The following is a 17,518-nucleotide window of genomic DNA, read 5'->3' as shown; positions in this document are numbered from 1 at the left end:
ACCTTAACCCTAACCATAACCCTAACCTTAACCTTAACCCTAACCCTAACCATAACCCTAACCTTAACCATAACCCTAAACATAACCTTAACCCTAACCCGAACCATAACCCTAACCTTAACCTTAACCCTAACCATAACCTTAACCCTAACCTTAACCCTAACCCTAACCCTAACCATAACCCTAACCTTAACCTTAACCCTAACCCTAACCACGACCCTAACCCTAACCCTAACCCTAACCATAACCTTAACCCTAACCATAACCTTAACCCTAACCTTAACCCTAACCCTAACCCTAACCATAACCCTAACCCTAACCTTAACCTTAACCATAACCCTAACCATAACCTTAACCCTAACCTTAACCCTAACCCTAACCATAACCCTAACCTTAACCATAACCCTAACCATAACCTTAACCCTAACCTTAACCCTAACCCTAACCATAACCCTAACCTTAACCATAACCCTAAACATAACCTTAACCCTAACCCTAACCCTAACCATAACCCTAACCATAACCCTAACCCTAACCTTAACCTTAACCCTGACCCTAACCCTAACCTTAACCCTGACCCTAACCCTAACCTTAACCCTGACCCTAACCCTAACCCTAACCTTAACCCTGACCCTGACCCTAACCCTAACCTTAACCCTGACCCTAACCCTAACCTTAACCCGGCGCGGTCTAAAACGGCGCGGTCTAATAGCGCAGCAGTTTCAGGAGCCGCGGCACAAAATCGTGTTTTCTTTTTATCTAATGTTTCGGACAAAAGTGGTAAAAAGTGCATATTTTATTTCATTTCAGACCAGATTCATGATTGTTTTGTGTTTTTAGGCCAGATTATTTTGTGAATATTTGCTGTTTAATAAGAAAATATGAAAGAACTCGTCTCAGCATCAACACAAAGCCGTGTTTGCTACAGACAACACCGCCCCCTGCTGGTGAGGCCCATATCCTTCGGTGGCTTCAGGAGCCTGCGTTCATTTGGATCAGAATAGAAAGGCCAAACTGCAGCATCGCTTTACAGCCCATTGTACCTTTAGTCTGACATATTTTTATTCCTATTATAATCATTTGAATGCATTTCTCCCACATTGTTCTGGTTTGTGTGATCAGACAAAAACTGCTGTAAAGTTTGTTGTTGTTGTTCAAGTCTTTTTGTCTCCAGCACAAGATCTACACGTACGAGTTCAAGTGAGATATAAACTATGGAAATAAAGTCCATAAATCTGCCGAGCTTGAAAAAATAGCCCTGTATCAATCGATATGTTGCAACAAATATGACAATTACAATGGTTTGCATCAGGATTATGGCTCTTCATGTGTATTTTTGTTCAAATATGACTTAAAAACTCCTTTCATGTCTTGTGTTTTACAACTCAGACTCAGATATTTAATGCTGGAATTAAAACAATGCAAATGACATGAATGATTTCAATGAATACAATTTCTTCTTATAATTTAGTGTCAGAATAAAGTCTGCCAAAAGAAGTCGATTTCTGATAAATCCAGCGTCAGGATTATGGCCGTTCACATGTAATTTTGTTTTTAATGTAAGCCTATAATGTGTTTTTGCATGTCTGTTTCTGTCACATTTACTTTATTTTATTATGATATATTATTATTTTAGATCTGCCAAAACCTTTTAGTTCTTTCATGCGATCAGCTTTTCCCCTGTTTTGGGTTTGTTTTTAGCGTTGGATGTGAAATGATCCGTGGCAAATAAATAGTGTTAATTTGGTTAGATTCTGGACACAAAATGGGCTGTTGAGACACTTTTGTTCGACGCACATTCATTGCACGGACTGAAAACAGTTCAAATCGCAGAATCACCTGAGGACCTCGGAGTTTGTTGAATTACAGCCGTTAAAATTCAATTAATATTTACAGACATTTTTACGCTCGATTCGCACGAGACGAGAAACTCAGGCAGCGTCCGTAATTATTGCACTTTACCCGAGGTCCCTACGTAAAGCTAATCCTGTCCAAATATGACTTTGAAATTCATTTTTATGTCTTGTGTTTTTCAACTCACACTCAGGTATTTAATGCTAAAATAAATTAAAACAAATGCAAATGACATGAATGATGAAAGTGTGTCAGTCCAGTATTAGCAGAATAAAGTCTGCCAAAAGAAGTCGATTACTGATAAATCCAGCATGAACACAAACATCCTGGGATGCCCCAAGGTCAAAGTGATTCTGCCTGATGCCTTCCCCTGCTCGTGTCTCCACAGGCAGCTGCAAACCTCCACACACCGGATCCTCTTGTCCCTGGCGTTCTCTGACTTCCTGCTCGGCCTGGTCGTGTTGCCAGTCACTTCTCAGACTTGGGGGCGGTGCTGGACTTGGGGCGATTTGGCGTGCACCTCGTACTACATCCTAATGGCCAGCCTCCAGGTGGCGTCGGTGGGCACCGTGGTCCTCATCTCCGTGGATCGCTACATCGCCGTGATGGACCCGATGCGCTACCAGATGCGCATGACCACATGCAAAGTCAACCTCGGCATCGGCGTGGTCTGGGTTTACGCCCTTCTCTTCTGCTTCATGACAATGAACAGTATTGTTAACCCCGTCAAACCGGTCCACTGCTTGGGACAGTGCACCGTCACCATTTTAGTTGAAGTGGACATAGTTTTGGGTTTGGTGGCTCCACTCTTGATCATTTTCATTCTCTACGTTCGGATTTTTTCTGTGGTGGTCACGAAAGTTCAAGCCGCGCGTACCAACTGCACAGCCCTTCGACTCGATCAGTCAAAAGTGAAGCAGAAGTTGGCGTTGAAAGGGGCGAGGAACCTGGGCTGTGTCGTGATAGTCCATATCATCTGCTTTCTTCCGTTCTTCTGCCTGGTGTACTCCGTAGGCGACAGTGTAGAAACCACAGGCAGAATATCCCAAATTGTCAGCCTGCTCCTGCTTTCCCTGAACAGTGCGGTCAACCCGCTCATCTACGTCCTGATCTACCCGCTATTCAGGAAGGCCTTCAGGGTCATTATCACGCTGAAGATACTGCGTCCCGGGTCGTTCTCTGACTCTCATTTTGTATTCTAAGTGTTACGGCCTCTGTGCAGCAAAGCTGCAAAATGGACTGAGAATTGTGTTAATTTGCACTGGTTATGCACAAATACATAACAAAGCCCCAATATTACACACACTGAGGACGCCATCTTTATCAGATCAAAAGTGCAGAGTACGAAGCTCGGTGCCCCGGATGCCGCTTGCAGCTTTAATTGTATTATTATTGCATTTTTAGTTTACCAGTGTTTACCAGCGTCGCTTCAAGTCATTTGTTCAATAATAAACAGATATTATTATTATTGAACACATTTTTAAGAACTAGAGGGGAACTTTTTATATTTTTGTTGCAAACATTAGTTTCACAAATACACATCAGATGCAGAGATGGAACGGTTATATTTAGTTATCAGTTTTCAGGCTTCATACTTTTCCTCCTCCTTTAGTAATATATTGTACAGTGTAACAGAATTCTGGAGTAAATGTTTTTCTCTTCCCACTAAAGACACAGGTTTTATACAGTTTTAGTGCAATAAAATGTTTCTTGGTTAAAAAGTCACTGCCTTTTGCACCTCTTGAATAAAACTATAGAAACTGGAACAAACTCAAAGTCTTCAGACTGAAGCACAACGACTAAAACCAATGAATAAGAGAACGTTTAAATCATATTTAGTTCAGTCCGCTTCTTCTGGACATTTGTGTCCGGTTCTCTTCCTCTTTTTGTGCTGTTTTATTCTTAACTCATTCTGCCACGCCCACGTTGGTTTGACACATTTGAAAACCTAAATGTTCCTCTTATTCTTTCTTCTACTGGAAATTAAAAAAACAAGGGGCGAGATGATGATCTGGCCTCACAGGAAATGATTAAAAATGCTCTTCACCAAACAAATGACTGGCCTGGAAACTTAGAAAACAACAGGCAGATTATTGAAACATGTGATAGGCAGAATAACATCATTTTAACCAAACAAGACCAAATACAATCAGCATTTCAATCCTTTTACAAAAAACATTTCACCCAAATATCTGAAGACAAAGAAGAAGAAATACAATCACTTTTGGACACTCTAAACTTACCGACCATGACCGAAGAACAATACAAAACATTTGGAGCCTAAAGAACAATTCCTGAAATTCAAAGTGCAATCAAAAGACTAAAAAACAATAAATCTCCAGGTAGCGACAGGTTCACCTCAGAGTGGTATAAAGCGCTAAAAGACACACTTACTCCTCTGCTTTGATCAACATTTAACTGGGCACTTAGAAAAGCTCAGGTCCCTCCGAGTTGGAATGAATCCATTATATCCTTAATACATAAAGAGGGGAAGGACCGACTTGACTGTGCCTCATACAGACCATTCTCCATTCACACACTGATGGTTCTACTTTGCAAATAAAACGTCTTAAGGCCAAGTTCAGCTTTTATTATTCATGAAGCGATCAGCAGTACAACTATGTGGGAAAAAACTATTTATGTAAAAGCAATTTAGCAAATTTAGCAAATTAGCCACATATCTCACATAAGTCTTTCACAATCTTCCCAGCAAAGATAATAAAGATAATATATTTGCTTGACTTAAACTACAAACGCAGGTTATAGTTTCACGAGTTGTTTCACGCTCTGACTTTGGGAAGTCGGATGAGTTTATGTAGAAATCTTTGGGTTTTTGAGATCACATGAAATCGGCATCAGTCCTGTGCAGTGCTGTTGACGTGGCTGTAGATGGCGCTGTGGTCAGACCAAGTCACAGAGTCTCCTTTAACCTGCAATAGTTCAAACAAGAAATTACACCAACAATGAAAAAAGTCTTTTGTGAGAGTGAAGTTGACTTGAGTTTGTAGACAACATAAGAAAACAACAATAAAAGGTTTGAACTATAGCTGATAATCTGGTGCGTGTGGTAGCACTGTACACATCTGTAGTAGTAATATCAGTAGCAGTAGTAGTAGCACTAGTAGTAGTAGTCGTAGTGGTAGTAGCACTGTACGCATCTGGATATAAGTGTTTTCTTTATGATCACTCTGGCCCTTTAACACCTGAAAGGTGGGGGGGATAGGTGGGGGGGCTTTTGTTGGTGTAGCAGGAGAGAATGAACTCCTTTGTGGATTAGGCTTGACTTTAATTGATATTTACAGAACACGATTATAACACGAGCAGGTTTGAGGGAAGGTCAAAGCGACTCGTGTTGATCAAAATCCAGGCCGAACAAACATAGTTTTTCCTCTCACCTGTGTTCCCGCTCAGGCTGTACTCTGCAGACACCTGGACCCTCCCGTCCTTCTGGTACTGACAGGTGAAGGTTCTATGCTGTGGACTCTGGAGCTCCACTGTTAGGTTGGACTCACACTTCTTCTGAGTTACATCATCTCCAGACAGGACCGTCCCATTTGTGTCCAACCAGAGAAAACTATTTGGTCTACAATCGGGATGTAAATAACGTCTCCACAGGGTGCACTGTAATGTGACGTGTCCAGCAGAGGTTTGACTGAAGCTGGGATGAACTGGAGACACTGAAAACATTGTATTAGACATTTTAATTTTGTTTCAACCGTTGTGTTTTATTTCACATGAATCTCAGTTGAGTATTCCTGCACATTTAGTCCGTCTCATTCTCAGAATATCACTCTGTTTCACCCTGTGATGTCATGAGGTGGAGCCTGTACTTCCACTTCATACATTTGACCTCTAAAAGCCTGAATTGTAACACATGATGTACGACCTTTACAGCTGCTGCTAAGATAAAATAACAGAACCTTTAATTGTCGCAGAGTGGAGACATTCCACTGTTATTTATAAAACGTTCACAAATAAATATGAAAAATATACTTATACCTAATCTAACCAACTAACTAGAATATAAGAATGTACTTTGAATAGAGATATGTTACAGAAAGGTGTAAAAATGTGAAGTTTAAAAACAGGACTTACCTGAGAGGACGTTCAGGTGAATGTATGTGTATGATTCATATGTATAATTACAAGTGATCCACGAGCCACAGAAGTATATCCCATAATCTCCTTCAGTGATGTTCTGAACTGAGAGAGAACAGTCTGAGTTCAGAGTCAGTCTGGACGAACTGGAACTGTTCTTCATCTGGCCTTCCAAAACAACATATGTCTCGTCATGTTCCCTCTCATGTCTCCAGTCCACTGAGGAGCACTTTGGACCATAATGTTTGACTGCGTCACAGAGCAGAGTGACCTTCTCTCCAGCTCTGTGGTAAAGATAGAAGCGATCACAACAGACTCCTGCAACAACAGAAAGAAGAAGAACAGAAGTTTCATATTTTCATGAGAAATGTTGAGTTTCAACACCACAGCATGTTTTAAATTGTACTTCATCATTAGATTTGACCAAATAAAGAGTCACAGACACTGCAGCTGAAGAAAATGAACTTCCATTGAGAGGTTTTAAGTAGAACTATCAGGAAATACATGTTTATCATCATTTAAAGTGATCATATTCTTGCCAAAGATGCATGAATTCCCATTAAATATCGGAATAATGGTTTATAACAGGTGTAAACATCTTATTTCATTCTGTCACATTTAAAACTTTGATAAACCACATTAAGAATGGAACAAATCATTCTAAATAACTCAAAAGTACATGACGGGAAAATGTGTTATTTGGAGATGTTTGGGTTGAAGCGTGAGACAAACTGATCCAGGAGAGTTTAAATACATGTTTTTATGATTGTATTTTGATGAAGCAGGAAAACAGCCCCTGAGATGAAGTCAGCAGCACACGTCAGGAGCATTCCAGCTTCACCAGTGCAAAAGAACAAGGTGCAACCGTCACAGGCAGATTACATAAAGTGCAATGACTGTAAATGGAACAGTTCACAGTAAGATGTACAAGGTCATGTGAACAGACTTAAAAGCACAGGCCTTGAAAGATGGAGTCTCATGTTTTAGAAAGAAGGAAACAAAGTACAAATGTGGCTGAGACAAAGCCTTTCCGAGCTGTGTGTGTGAAACAGGATTTGTTTCTGAAATAAAACCCAACGTGGCTAAATGTTCTCTGAAAGAAAGACTCAAACCAGAAAACCAATCAAGACATTTAAAACTGTCGACCCGTTTGTGTTATTTGCAGCCCTAAATACTTCCTGTTTTACTGTCTTTAGCTTTAGTTTGGCTCGTGCCGTTTGCTCTCACAAACTCTGTGAACACTTGATCTGATCATGGAGTGAGTTCAGAAACAGCATCTTACCTCTGAGCTGAAGCAGAGACAAACAGAACAGGAGAAAAACACTCTTCACAGCCATGTTTCTTCAGACGTCTGTCTCTTCTGTTCCTCTGAACTGTCTCTTAGTCTTTATGTTTCCTCTTCACTCGTCTTCTCTTTCTGACGTTTTACAGAAATGCAAAAAAGTGTGAAAACATGTGTCACACCCTTCACACCACCACTGAAGCTGCAGCAACTACTGCTTTTAAACTTTCATTTGTTCACTCTGAAAGTCCTGAAAACACCATATAAACACATTTGCTGATACTTTTATTACTATTGTCATTGACCTGGACAACTCCTCGAATCTAGACTGACACAAGCTTATTCATGAACAACCCCTTTCACAGAAGGCAGACCCCTATGTCTGCCCTTTGACCTCTCTAGTCAGACCTGTTTAGTATTGGTTTGGTCCTGGTTTAGACCTGGTTTAGACCTAGTTTAGAGCTGGTTTAGACCTGGTTTAGACCTGGTTTAGACCTAGTTTAGAGCTGGTTTAGACCTGGTTTAAACCTGGTTTAGTCCTGGTTTAGTCCTGGTTTAGACCTGGTTTAGACCTGGTTTAGACCTGGTTTAGTCTTGGTTTAGACTTGGTTAAGACTTGGTTTAGACCTGGTTTAGACCTGGTTTAGTCCTGGTTTAGACCTGGTTTAGACCTGGTTTAGTACTGGTTAGACCTGGTTTAGTCCTGGTTTAGACCTGGTTTAGACCTGGTTTAGACCTGGTTTAGTCTTGGTTTAGACCTGGTTCAGACCTGGTTTAGACCTGGTTTAGACCTGGTTTAGACCTGGTTTAGTCCTGGTTTAGACGTGGTTTAGACCTGGTTTAGTCCTGGTTTAGACCTGGTTTAGTACTGGTTAGTCCTGGTTTAGTCCTGGTTTAGACCTGGTTTGGACCTGGTTTAGACCTGGTTTAGACCTGGTTTAGACTTGGTTTTGACCTGGTTTAGACCTGGTTTAGTCCTGGTTTAGTCCTGGTTTAGACCTGGTTTAGACCTGGTTTAGACCTGGTTTAGACCTGGTCTAGACCTGGTTTAGTCCTAGTTTAGACCTGGTTTAGACCTGGTTTAGTCCTGGTTTAGACCTGGTTTAGTCCTGGTTTAGACTTGGTTTAGACCTGGTTTAGTCCTAGTTTAGACCTGGTTTAGTCCTGGTTTAGACTTGGTTTAGTCCTGATTTAGACTTGGTTTAGACTTGGTTTAGTCCTGGTTTAAACTTGGTTTAGACCTGGTTTAGTCCTGGTTTAGACTTGGTTTAGTCCTGATTTAGACTTGGTTTAGACTTGGTTTAGTCCTGGTTTAAACTTGGTTTAGACTTGGTTTAGTCCTGCTTTAGACTTGGTTTAGTCCTGGTTTAAACTTGGTTTAGACCTGGTTTAGTCCTGCTTTAGACTTGGTTTAGTCCTGGTTTAGACTTGGTTTGGACCTGGTTTAGCCCTGGTTTGGCCCTGGTTTACATTTAAGCCTGTTTACAGTGTCACATTGTGTAACATGAGTCTTATTGGTTATGTGGCAGGGTGGGTTTTTAAAGATTAACCAGCAGGTGGCGCCAGAGCTAAAACCTATAAAAGCCAGAGGTCACTTGTACTTCCTCTGACCCACACACTCCACCTGCTGTGTTTGCTTGTGATGCCCCTGCTCTCCATATGCCAGGTAGTATCATTATGGGTTTTATTCCTAAATGTTCCAGTTACTCAGTATTAACAGGATTCTTCAGCTCTGTGGCTGAGAGCTTTGTCCTTGGGCTCTACAGTGCAATGGTCATGTGGTGGCGAGCAGCCCTGCTCAGGAGTTTAGAAGAGGATTGTGTGGAATGTCATCGCTGCACCTTGGGTCTACTGACCTGAGCTGATGTCACGCAGGGGCGGGTTTGAGGGATATTCTTCTTATACTGAAGTGTGGTCATTAAGATGTTAACTGCTTTTATTCTACTAGTTCTTCCTCTGGAGCAGGAACCTGGACTACAGTCTTGTCTTGTCTTGTCTTGTCTTGTCTTGTCTTGTCTTGTCTTGTCTTGTCTTGTCTTGTCTTGTCTTGTCTTGCTTGTTTCCGTTCTGCTGCGATGTGTGAACAAGAGGGACTGGGAAATGATTTTATTGTAAATGTGCCTCTAAATGCACTTGTCTTTTGAAGTAACAAAGAAGCTATAGTAAAATAACCTATTGAATAAATAGCAGCACAGCAGCGGCAGCGGCGGCACAACAGCAGCAGCGGCGGCGGCACAACAGCAGCGGCGGCGGCGGCACAACGGCGGCACTAAAATAAGTTATTTTATGAATTTGGAAAATAGAAGCGTCGGAGCCTGTGAATGGAGAACAGAGCGGCAGGTCCCTCAGCACAGGCCCCCACCGCCCGTCATTCCACAGTTGAAAAGGATTTCCTCGGCAGAAGCCAAACACGGTTCCAATCAATGTCATTAAAATAATTATTTCTGACAAAAACAGATGCTTCACTCGTGGACGCTCGAGTAATGAGTTTTCTTATACATTTGTTATTGGTCTAGTAACTCAAAAAAGGATCAGAGTTAACAATAAACAACTGTTTGGATGAAACACCATGAGTTTGTACATAAGAGACGTTAGCATGTTCACAGCAGAATTATATATCCTTGTGTTGTGGAATTTCTGCAAACAATGACCAAGAAATAATAATCAAAAGGTGGATCTTTATTTACTGGTGCACAGTAAATAATCACTTTCCCTGACAAAGGTCTCTGTCCCTCTTCCTCCAGAACAATGACAAAACACATCCTTTTAAAGACAGTGACATAAACTGACACGTACGCACATCATCACAATCACATCAGCTCCAAAAGAGGCAGAACAACCATCACAGATGCAAAGATTCCATCTCATTCGGAGGTGACGTGACCCTCTACAGTTTGGAGCTGGAGAGCAACAAAGTCATTCAAGTAAAGTCAGGATCATTTTGGCCTCATCTTAGGTTTAGCAACTTTTAAACTGAATCATTCTTAGCATTGAAGATGTTCATTTAGATTTAAGGAAGGTTATTTATGTAATGGAATATTTAATTTAATGTTAAGGTTGGGGAATAGTTATTTAACCTAAAAGCCATTTAGATTATTTAGACCAAATTATAACTACTTGAAACTATGTATTTAAAACTGAATTAATTTATTGATTAAAACATATTAAAAGTCATCATTTAAATATTTGTTGATAAATTCTTATTTTATGTATTGGAAATTAAAAACACTAAACATGATTAAATGCTATATTATTTCTGTATAAATTATTTTTGCATTTGTTTAAAGGTTTTTGACCTGCTACTGCTACTACTGCTGCTACTGCTGCTGCTGCTGCTGCTGCTGCTGCTGCTGCTGCTGCTGCTGCTGCTGCTGCTGCTGCTACTGCTGCTGCTGCTGCTGCTGCTGCTGCTGCTGCTGCTGCTGCTAATGCTGCTGCTGCTGCTGCTAATGCTGCTGCTGCTGCTGCTGCTGCTGCTAATGCTACTACTACTGCTGCTGCTGCTGCTGCTGCTGCTGCTGCTGCTGCTGCTGCTGCTGCTGCTGCTGCTGCTACTGCTGCTGCTGCTGCTGCTGCTGCTGCTGCTGCTGCTAATGCTGCTGCTGCTGCTGCTAATGCTGCTGCTGCTGCTGCTAATGCTGCTGCTGCTGCTGCTGCTGCTGCTAATGCTACTACTACTGCTGCTGCTGCTGCTGCTGCTGCTGCTGCTGCTGCTGCTGCTGCTGCTGCTGCTGCTGCTACTGCTGCTGCTGCTGCTGCTGCTGCTGCTGCTGCTGCTGCTGCTGCTGCTAATGCTGCTGCTGCTGCTGCTAATGCTGCTGCTGCTGCTGCTAATGCTGCTGCTGCTGCTGCTGCTAGTGAGTAAGTAAGTAAGTAAATTTTATTTATATAGCACCTTTCACAGACAGAAGTCACAAAGTGCTTCACAAAACACAGAATAAAACAATAAAAACACAAAAAACTTACAGTGAACAATACATACAACAATATACAGTAAAATCAGTCCGTAAAACAAGTGCATTTAGGCTTGACTAAATAAAAAGGTTTTAAGCTGACCCTTAAAAGCAGTAACTGAGTCCAGTGACCGTAGGGAGAGCAGAAGATCCTTCCAGAGTTTGGGGGCAACAGCCTGGAAGGATCTGTCTCCTCTGGTCCGAAAACGGGTGCGAGGAACCAACAACAGTTTTTGGTCCAAGGACCTTAGTGAGCGAGAGGGAGTGTATGGTTTAATCAGATCGCTGATGTACAGAGGGACCTGACCATTTAAAGCTCTAAAAGTTAAAACAAGAATTTTAAACTTTATCCGGTAGCAGACCGGCAGCCAGTGAAGGGCTTTTAGAATGGGTGAAATGTGGGCCCTTCTATTTGTGCGGGTCAAGATCCTCTTGACCCGCTGCAGACGAGAGAGTTCCTTCTTGTTAAGACAGGAAAACAAACTGTTACAATAGTCTAAACGTGAAGACACAAATGCATGAATTATAACTTCCAGGTCATTTTGAGACACCATTTTCCTGAGCTTAGAGATTTTCCTCAACTGAAAGAAACAGTTCCTGGTCAACAGCTTAGAGTGGTGCTCTAAAGACATGTCTTTGTCAAAGACAACACCCAAGTTTCTAAGATTAGGTTTTGCAGTCTGGCCTAAGACACCCAAGTACTGGTTTATCCCTGGAATGACATCATCAGGGGCAATAATCAGAGCTTCTGTTTTGTCTGCATTTAGCTGCAAGGAGTTTTGACTCAGCCATTGTTTAATTTGCACTAAACAACTGACCAAGGAGTTCAGCTTCTGGATCTCAGAAGGTTTAAAAGAGCAATAGAGCTGAATATCGTCAGCGAACAGGAGATAGGACACATCACTAAACTCTTTAATGATCATTCCCAGGGGAATTATATAAAGCAGAAATAGGACGGGACCCAAGACGGAGCCCTGAGGAACTCCACACAACAGATCAGCTGAATCAGACATTATTTGGTTTGCAGCAACACTAAAGCGCCGACCGGATAAATATGAGGAAAACCAATGAAGAACTGACCCTGAACGTCCAATCAGGTCCCTCAGTCTGTTTAACAGGATATGATGGTCGACGGTGTCAAAGGCTGCAGACAGATCCAACATAACTAAAACCGTGCATTTCCCAGAATCAGCAGACATCATAATGTCACTGGACACTTTTTGGACACAGTATTCCCAAAGCCAGGACTACTGAAAACAACAACGTATAAATCATTATTCTACAATTCAGCAACCTGATGTTGACCCCGACCTTTCTGTCAATCAGGTACCACTTAGAGCTCTGAGGCTCCGGGGGGCTCCTCTCCCGAAGAGGAGCCGGGTGTGCCTCAGGAATCATGAAGACAGTGAAGACAGTGCTTGTGTAGATGTGATTACTAAACGATGCAGAGAAAGTGGAGCTTTAAACTGCGCTGGGGTTTGGTAAAGTGCCACGTGCTCAGAGCACCCGTTCAGTGGGCTCTGGTGCGAGTCGAGCTTTATGACCTGCTCTGACCCCTGCTCTCACGCGCTTGAGATCGTTGCAATTCAAAGGTCCCACGACGTCCTCAGTGGTCGGCCCTTGTGTCTGACCCACGGGTGGACAGACAGCCGCATTGTCGTTGAGCGCCAACTTTGAATGTTTCACAACCAGCGTTTCAACCTCCCGTGTTTGCGCCTTGGCTCTCGGACCAGGATCCAGTGCCCTGGTTCGAAGTTGTGAAGTACAGCTTCTGCTGCCTTCGGGAGAGCGTTTTTTACCTGCGCAGAAATAAAGGTCAACGGTGCATCCAATTCTTTACAGTAAGCTAACATTGAAAAATTGGGCAGAACTTGTGGCGGTGGTGGGCTTAGGCCTTTGTTAGTTGGGCGAGCAAACAGAATTTCAAATGGACTCATGTTACACTGTGCCTGGACTTGCGTGCACATTTACATCATTGCCAGTGGAAGTGCCTTAACCCAGAAGAGTCCAGTTTGCTCACATATTTTGGTCTTTTTTGTTTGCACCTCTTCATCAAACCTGCTGATTCGGGATGATAAGAAGTATGTTTACGGAGATCAATACCCAGAAATTGACCCACCTCCACCACCACCTTGGCTACAAAATGGCTGCCATTGTCCCAAAAGGTCTTTCTGGCAGTGGGTGTGCTACCTATATGATTTGATTTGCTTTTCTTGGATTATTAGTTAAACAAATAGCACAAGATTGACAAAACTGGGCATAACTTGTAAATACTTTGTGAACCAATTCTGTCCCACGGCGGTTACCATCCCCCCTTTCGACGCATGGTCATGACCATGTGAGATCAGCGCCATCTGCCTCAACATTTTTTTAGGTAAGCAGCATTTTTTAAAGGAGCCAATGAGTCGCGCAGCGCCGCGCTGTACCATGTTGGAGAGTGTACGAACCCCTGACACAGCCAGGTCAGGGTCCAGAGTCGGTTCTGGAATTCGAAAGCGAACCAAAACTGCGAGTCCTGGTGAACAGGGACAGAGAAAAAAGCATGAGCCAGATCCACAACTGTAAAGTATTTTGCCTCTGGATCTGGTTCCACTGCTTGTCGTGAGATTAGCGAGACACGGCGCTCGGCAAAGCCCCTCGTCGCCTTCGCTCTCCCTGTGGCTCCGCCCACTCCCCCGTTTTCAGACACAAGCAGCAGCAGCAGCAGCAGCAGCAGCAGCACCAGCAGGACCTTCTCAAGTCAACACCGCATCCTACATTGTGTCATGCCGTTGTTGACGATCAATTGACGAGTGATCTGTACTTTTAGGCGCTTTGGTTATACAATTGAACACAAATTTTTGTATCACAAAAGCTGCGATACAAAACTACTTTTTTCTGACTAATGCATCGCATTTGAGAGAAATTGTGTCGCATTTTGCGATGCGATACCGCTTATCCTGGTAGTGACCAATTTTGTGCTAGTGTAGAAAATGTTATCACAGAATTTGTGGCACTTGAGTCCAACAAGAAATTAATCTTTTTACCGCTAACAATAAAGTGGCAGTCGGGAAATTTTGCTTTAGCTTGACTCATTTTAGAATACGTACCCTCCGGTACCGCTGCACAACCCTCAATATAAGATTGCATGTGTGGTTGGTGTCAGGTGCATGTTACCCTCCTGCAGAGGTGGTTGTGGGTGTTGTTCCGGTGCGTGTGTCGTTGAGCCTGGTGTTTCCTGTGCATGCTCGGACCTGCTCCCGTTCTCCTCCACCTGTCAGTCCGACCCCACATGTTGTGCTTGTGGTGCTGGAAGGGAGTAGGGCAGTAGCTCAGTGGTAGAATGCTCTCAGTCTTATTCCTGGTTCAGTCTTAGTCTTAGTCCTTGTTCGGTCTGATTTTATACATGTTAAATAACATAATATATAACTACACATATGATAAAAGTACTTTTCAGAATCAGAAAAAAGTTTATAGTGAACAAAAATTACAGACTAAAAACTTTCTTTGGTGATTTGGTGCAACATTCACCGAAGAACAGAGAGTACTTTTACTTCACTTGATTTAACTTAACTTATTAACGTGCTGTTACTCTTGTAAATTTTCTGGAATAATGTTTCAGTACTTTTACTTCTCCCAAGTGAATATTCAACAACCAGAAATAATAAAAATAAATAAAAATACGACCTCAAAATTGGGGTCACATTTGTTTTTCAGAATCAGAAAAAGGTTTATTGCCAATGAACAAAATTCACAAACATAGGAACTTGCTTTGGTTGATTCATTTGTTAGCATCCGCTCTGCTGAGACTCCATTTCCCATGTGCCCCTTGTGTTTGTCATGTGCTCCCATGTTTGTTTTTGTGTGCCATGTGTTCCTGTGTCACCGCCCCTCACCTGCCGTCTGCTACTTCCTGGATTTCCCAGTCTCCGCCCACCACACCTGCTGTCAGTCTTCTCATTACCTCAATTTGTTTCTCCTGCCACTTGTTTGTTCTCCACCAATCACCTGCTTCTCTGTGTGTTTAAGTTCAGTCTCCCCTTTGTTCTGTCTGTTTGTCATTTGATGTCTGTCCAAAAGACTGTTAGTAACTCCTGCCCCTGCCCCTGCCCCTGCCCCTGCCCCTGCCCCTGCCCCTGCCCTCCGCCCTCCTCCTGCCCTGCTCCTGCTCCTGCCCCTGTCCCCTGCGTTACAGAACGTTACATAGGTGGGACTAAACAGCCTTTACACAAGAGGCTCTATCAGCACAGAAGAAATACATGTTCAGGACCACAGAGCGCCGTGCATCTCCATCTTGATGCCTCTAATCACTCGTTTGAAGACGGTGAGGTGAAGGTTTTAAGCAGGGAGAAAAGATGGTTTGAAAGAGGAGTTAAGGAAGCTATTTTTGTTAAAAAAAAGAAAAACCTTCTTTAAACAGAAACGGAGGTCTAAGGTTCAATCTTCCTGTAGTCTACAATGGGATCCTGAACCCCTGGAGGGGTAGAGGACCAGTACCAGGACATTTAGATGTTAATCAGGTACTCAGGGTGGGTGAGCCAGGGTCTCACAAAGACAAAGGGGAGACTAATAGCCCATTAAAGGGTTGAATAGGCTCGGTAGATACCAAGAGGGTAAGTTTCTGTTGAAACAAACAACTCTTTCCTCTTCAGTAAGGCTCCTCCCAATGGGCTGGACTTACCACAGAATAGTATAAATATCGGAGTTCTCGACCTAAATTCTTTTATTGACAATGACTCTTGGATGAGAGTCGAAACGTCTATTTTTTCTAACTGAGTCCAGATGAAACAACTGAAGCTTTTTCTACTTCAACGTAAGGTTAAACTAAAGTGTTAAGATTACACGCACCTTATTCATTTGTGATCAGTTTCAATGTGGACTACACTTAAAACTGCGTTCCCACTTGTGTTTTAGTCCTGGATCAGTTTGCTCCAACTTGTTCCCAATAGTGAAATTGCCAGATTAGAGCCACTCCACTCGCCCCGGCCGAGAAGCGAGATCGGCCCAAGTTTCGCTCCAGAGCGAGTGGGACCAGCCAGGAGCGAGACCGGCAATTGAGTGTCCGTTAGGCGCCGAAGTGTAATTGCCGAATCGGCCCCAGTCTCGCTGCTGAGTGTGAACGCACAGTCAATTGATCCGGTCTAAAGATGGCCGCCAACTGCGCCAGATCAGTTTAGTCCAAACTAAACTGGTCAAGTGGGAACACAACTTTGGAGGAGCAGGAACACTGTATGTCCGTCTGGCCACATATGTCACCTGCACCATCCTTGAGATGACCCCTGCACTGTCCACTCGCTGCAGACGACTTCACTTTGGCCCATGTCAGGCGGTAGCCCATGGCCTGTAAAGCTCCCTTTAACATTCTGTAGCTCGCTTCTGGCGTTCTAGACTTGATCGACCGTACTTTCACATCAAGAGCAGCATTGGAGATGTCAGAATATGTTCCTCTAGCAGACAGGTCGTGCTCCCACATTCTCTTGTAAAGCGTTGACCTAGAAATTCCATGGATCTCAGCCATAGCTGCCAGCGGTGATCTCAGGGCTAGAATGCTCTCTAATGTTTCTCTCTTGATCCCGAGTCTCGGTTGCCTCCACATTCTCCCATATTCTAAAATAAAGGTGTAATGCTTTTTCAAGACTCGAGCATTTCACAAGTATGACATAAACCATCAAGGACAACCCGTGGGACATCAACATAGACTGTGGCAGCACAAGAGAAATGTAGTTCTTGACTGACTACAGAATAAAGATACACCATATCCACCGGTTCCCTGTCTATCACTAAAGCAACTCTCTCTCTTGTCCTCTGTCATGCTCGTTGTCTGTTTCCTGTGGGATCAAAGTACATTAAGAGAATATTGACCCTTTCAGTTTTCTTTTGTTCTTCAGTAAAGTAGTAGATGCCATGTCAATCGAACTTTCCGCGATGGTCACGTGGCTGAAACTCAAACTCTGATTGGCTGTCTGTTAGTAAATTCGATTGCTCAAAGTTTAGTCACCAGAGGGCGCTCCAGGATAACGTATGGACCGATCACTGTTTGCTTTTTGTCTTTTGTGCCACATACATTCCTAAATGTAAATATACATACATATTATAACCCGCACACTTAAACCATTCATTTAAAAGTATATTTTCTTTCCTAAAAAGCAAAGCATATGGAATGGAATAGTAAAAACTGCTTATGGGGAGTGTTGCGGAAACTATTCTATAACAAATGACAGAGAAAATGAGGCAAAATATAACCAAGTTGTCTTGTTCAAAAGTGGTTCTTTATTTTAGCCGTGCACAGCCAAAAAAGCTCTCCCTGACATTTGCCGTTCTGTCCCTCCCTGATCTAACCAGAGCAAACATT

At 42.9% G+C, this 17,518-nt stretch overlaps 1 protein-coding gene across 1 annotated transcript; it reads left to right on the top strand.

The window, feature by feature from the left end:
- Nucleotides 1–2,165: 2,165 nt before the first annotated feature.
- On the top strand, nt 2,166–3,056 carry LOC140363171 (trace amine-associated receptor 7a-like). Its single transcript, XM_072449551.1, has one exon. It carries the CDS (start codon nt 2,166–2,168, stop codon nt 3,054–3,056), a length of 891 nt encoding a protein of 296 aa, XP_072305652.1.
- Nucleotides 3,057–17,518: the final 14,462 nt, after the last annotated feature.

This window comes from Eucyclogobius newberryi, unplaced genomic scaffold, assembly GCF_026437365.1.
Source record: "Eucyclogobius newberryi isolate DKJ021-1_F unplaced genomic scaffold, fEucNew1.0.hap1 SCAF_1, whole genome shotgun sequence".
In the NCBI taxonomy this organism is placed as follows: domain Eukaryota; kingdom Metazoa; phylum Chordata; class Actinopteri; order Gobiiformes; family Gobiidae; genus Eucyclogobius; species Eucyclogobius newberryi.
The sequence above is the reverse complement of the archived record's forward strand: the minus strand, read 5'-3'. Positions and strand labels throughout refer to the sequence as shown.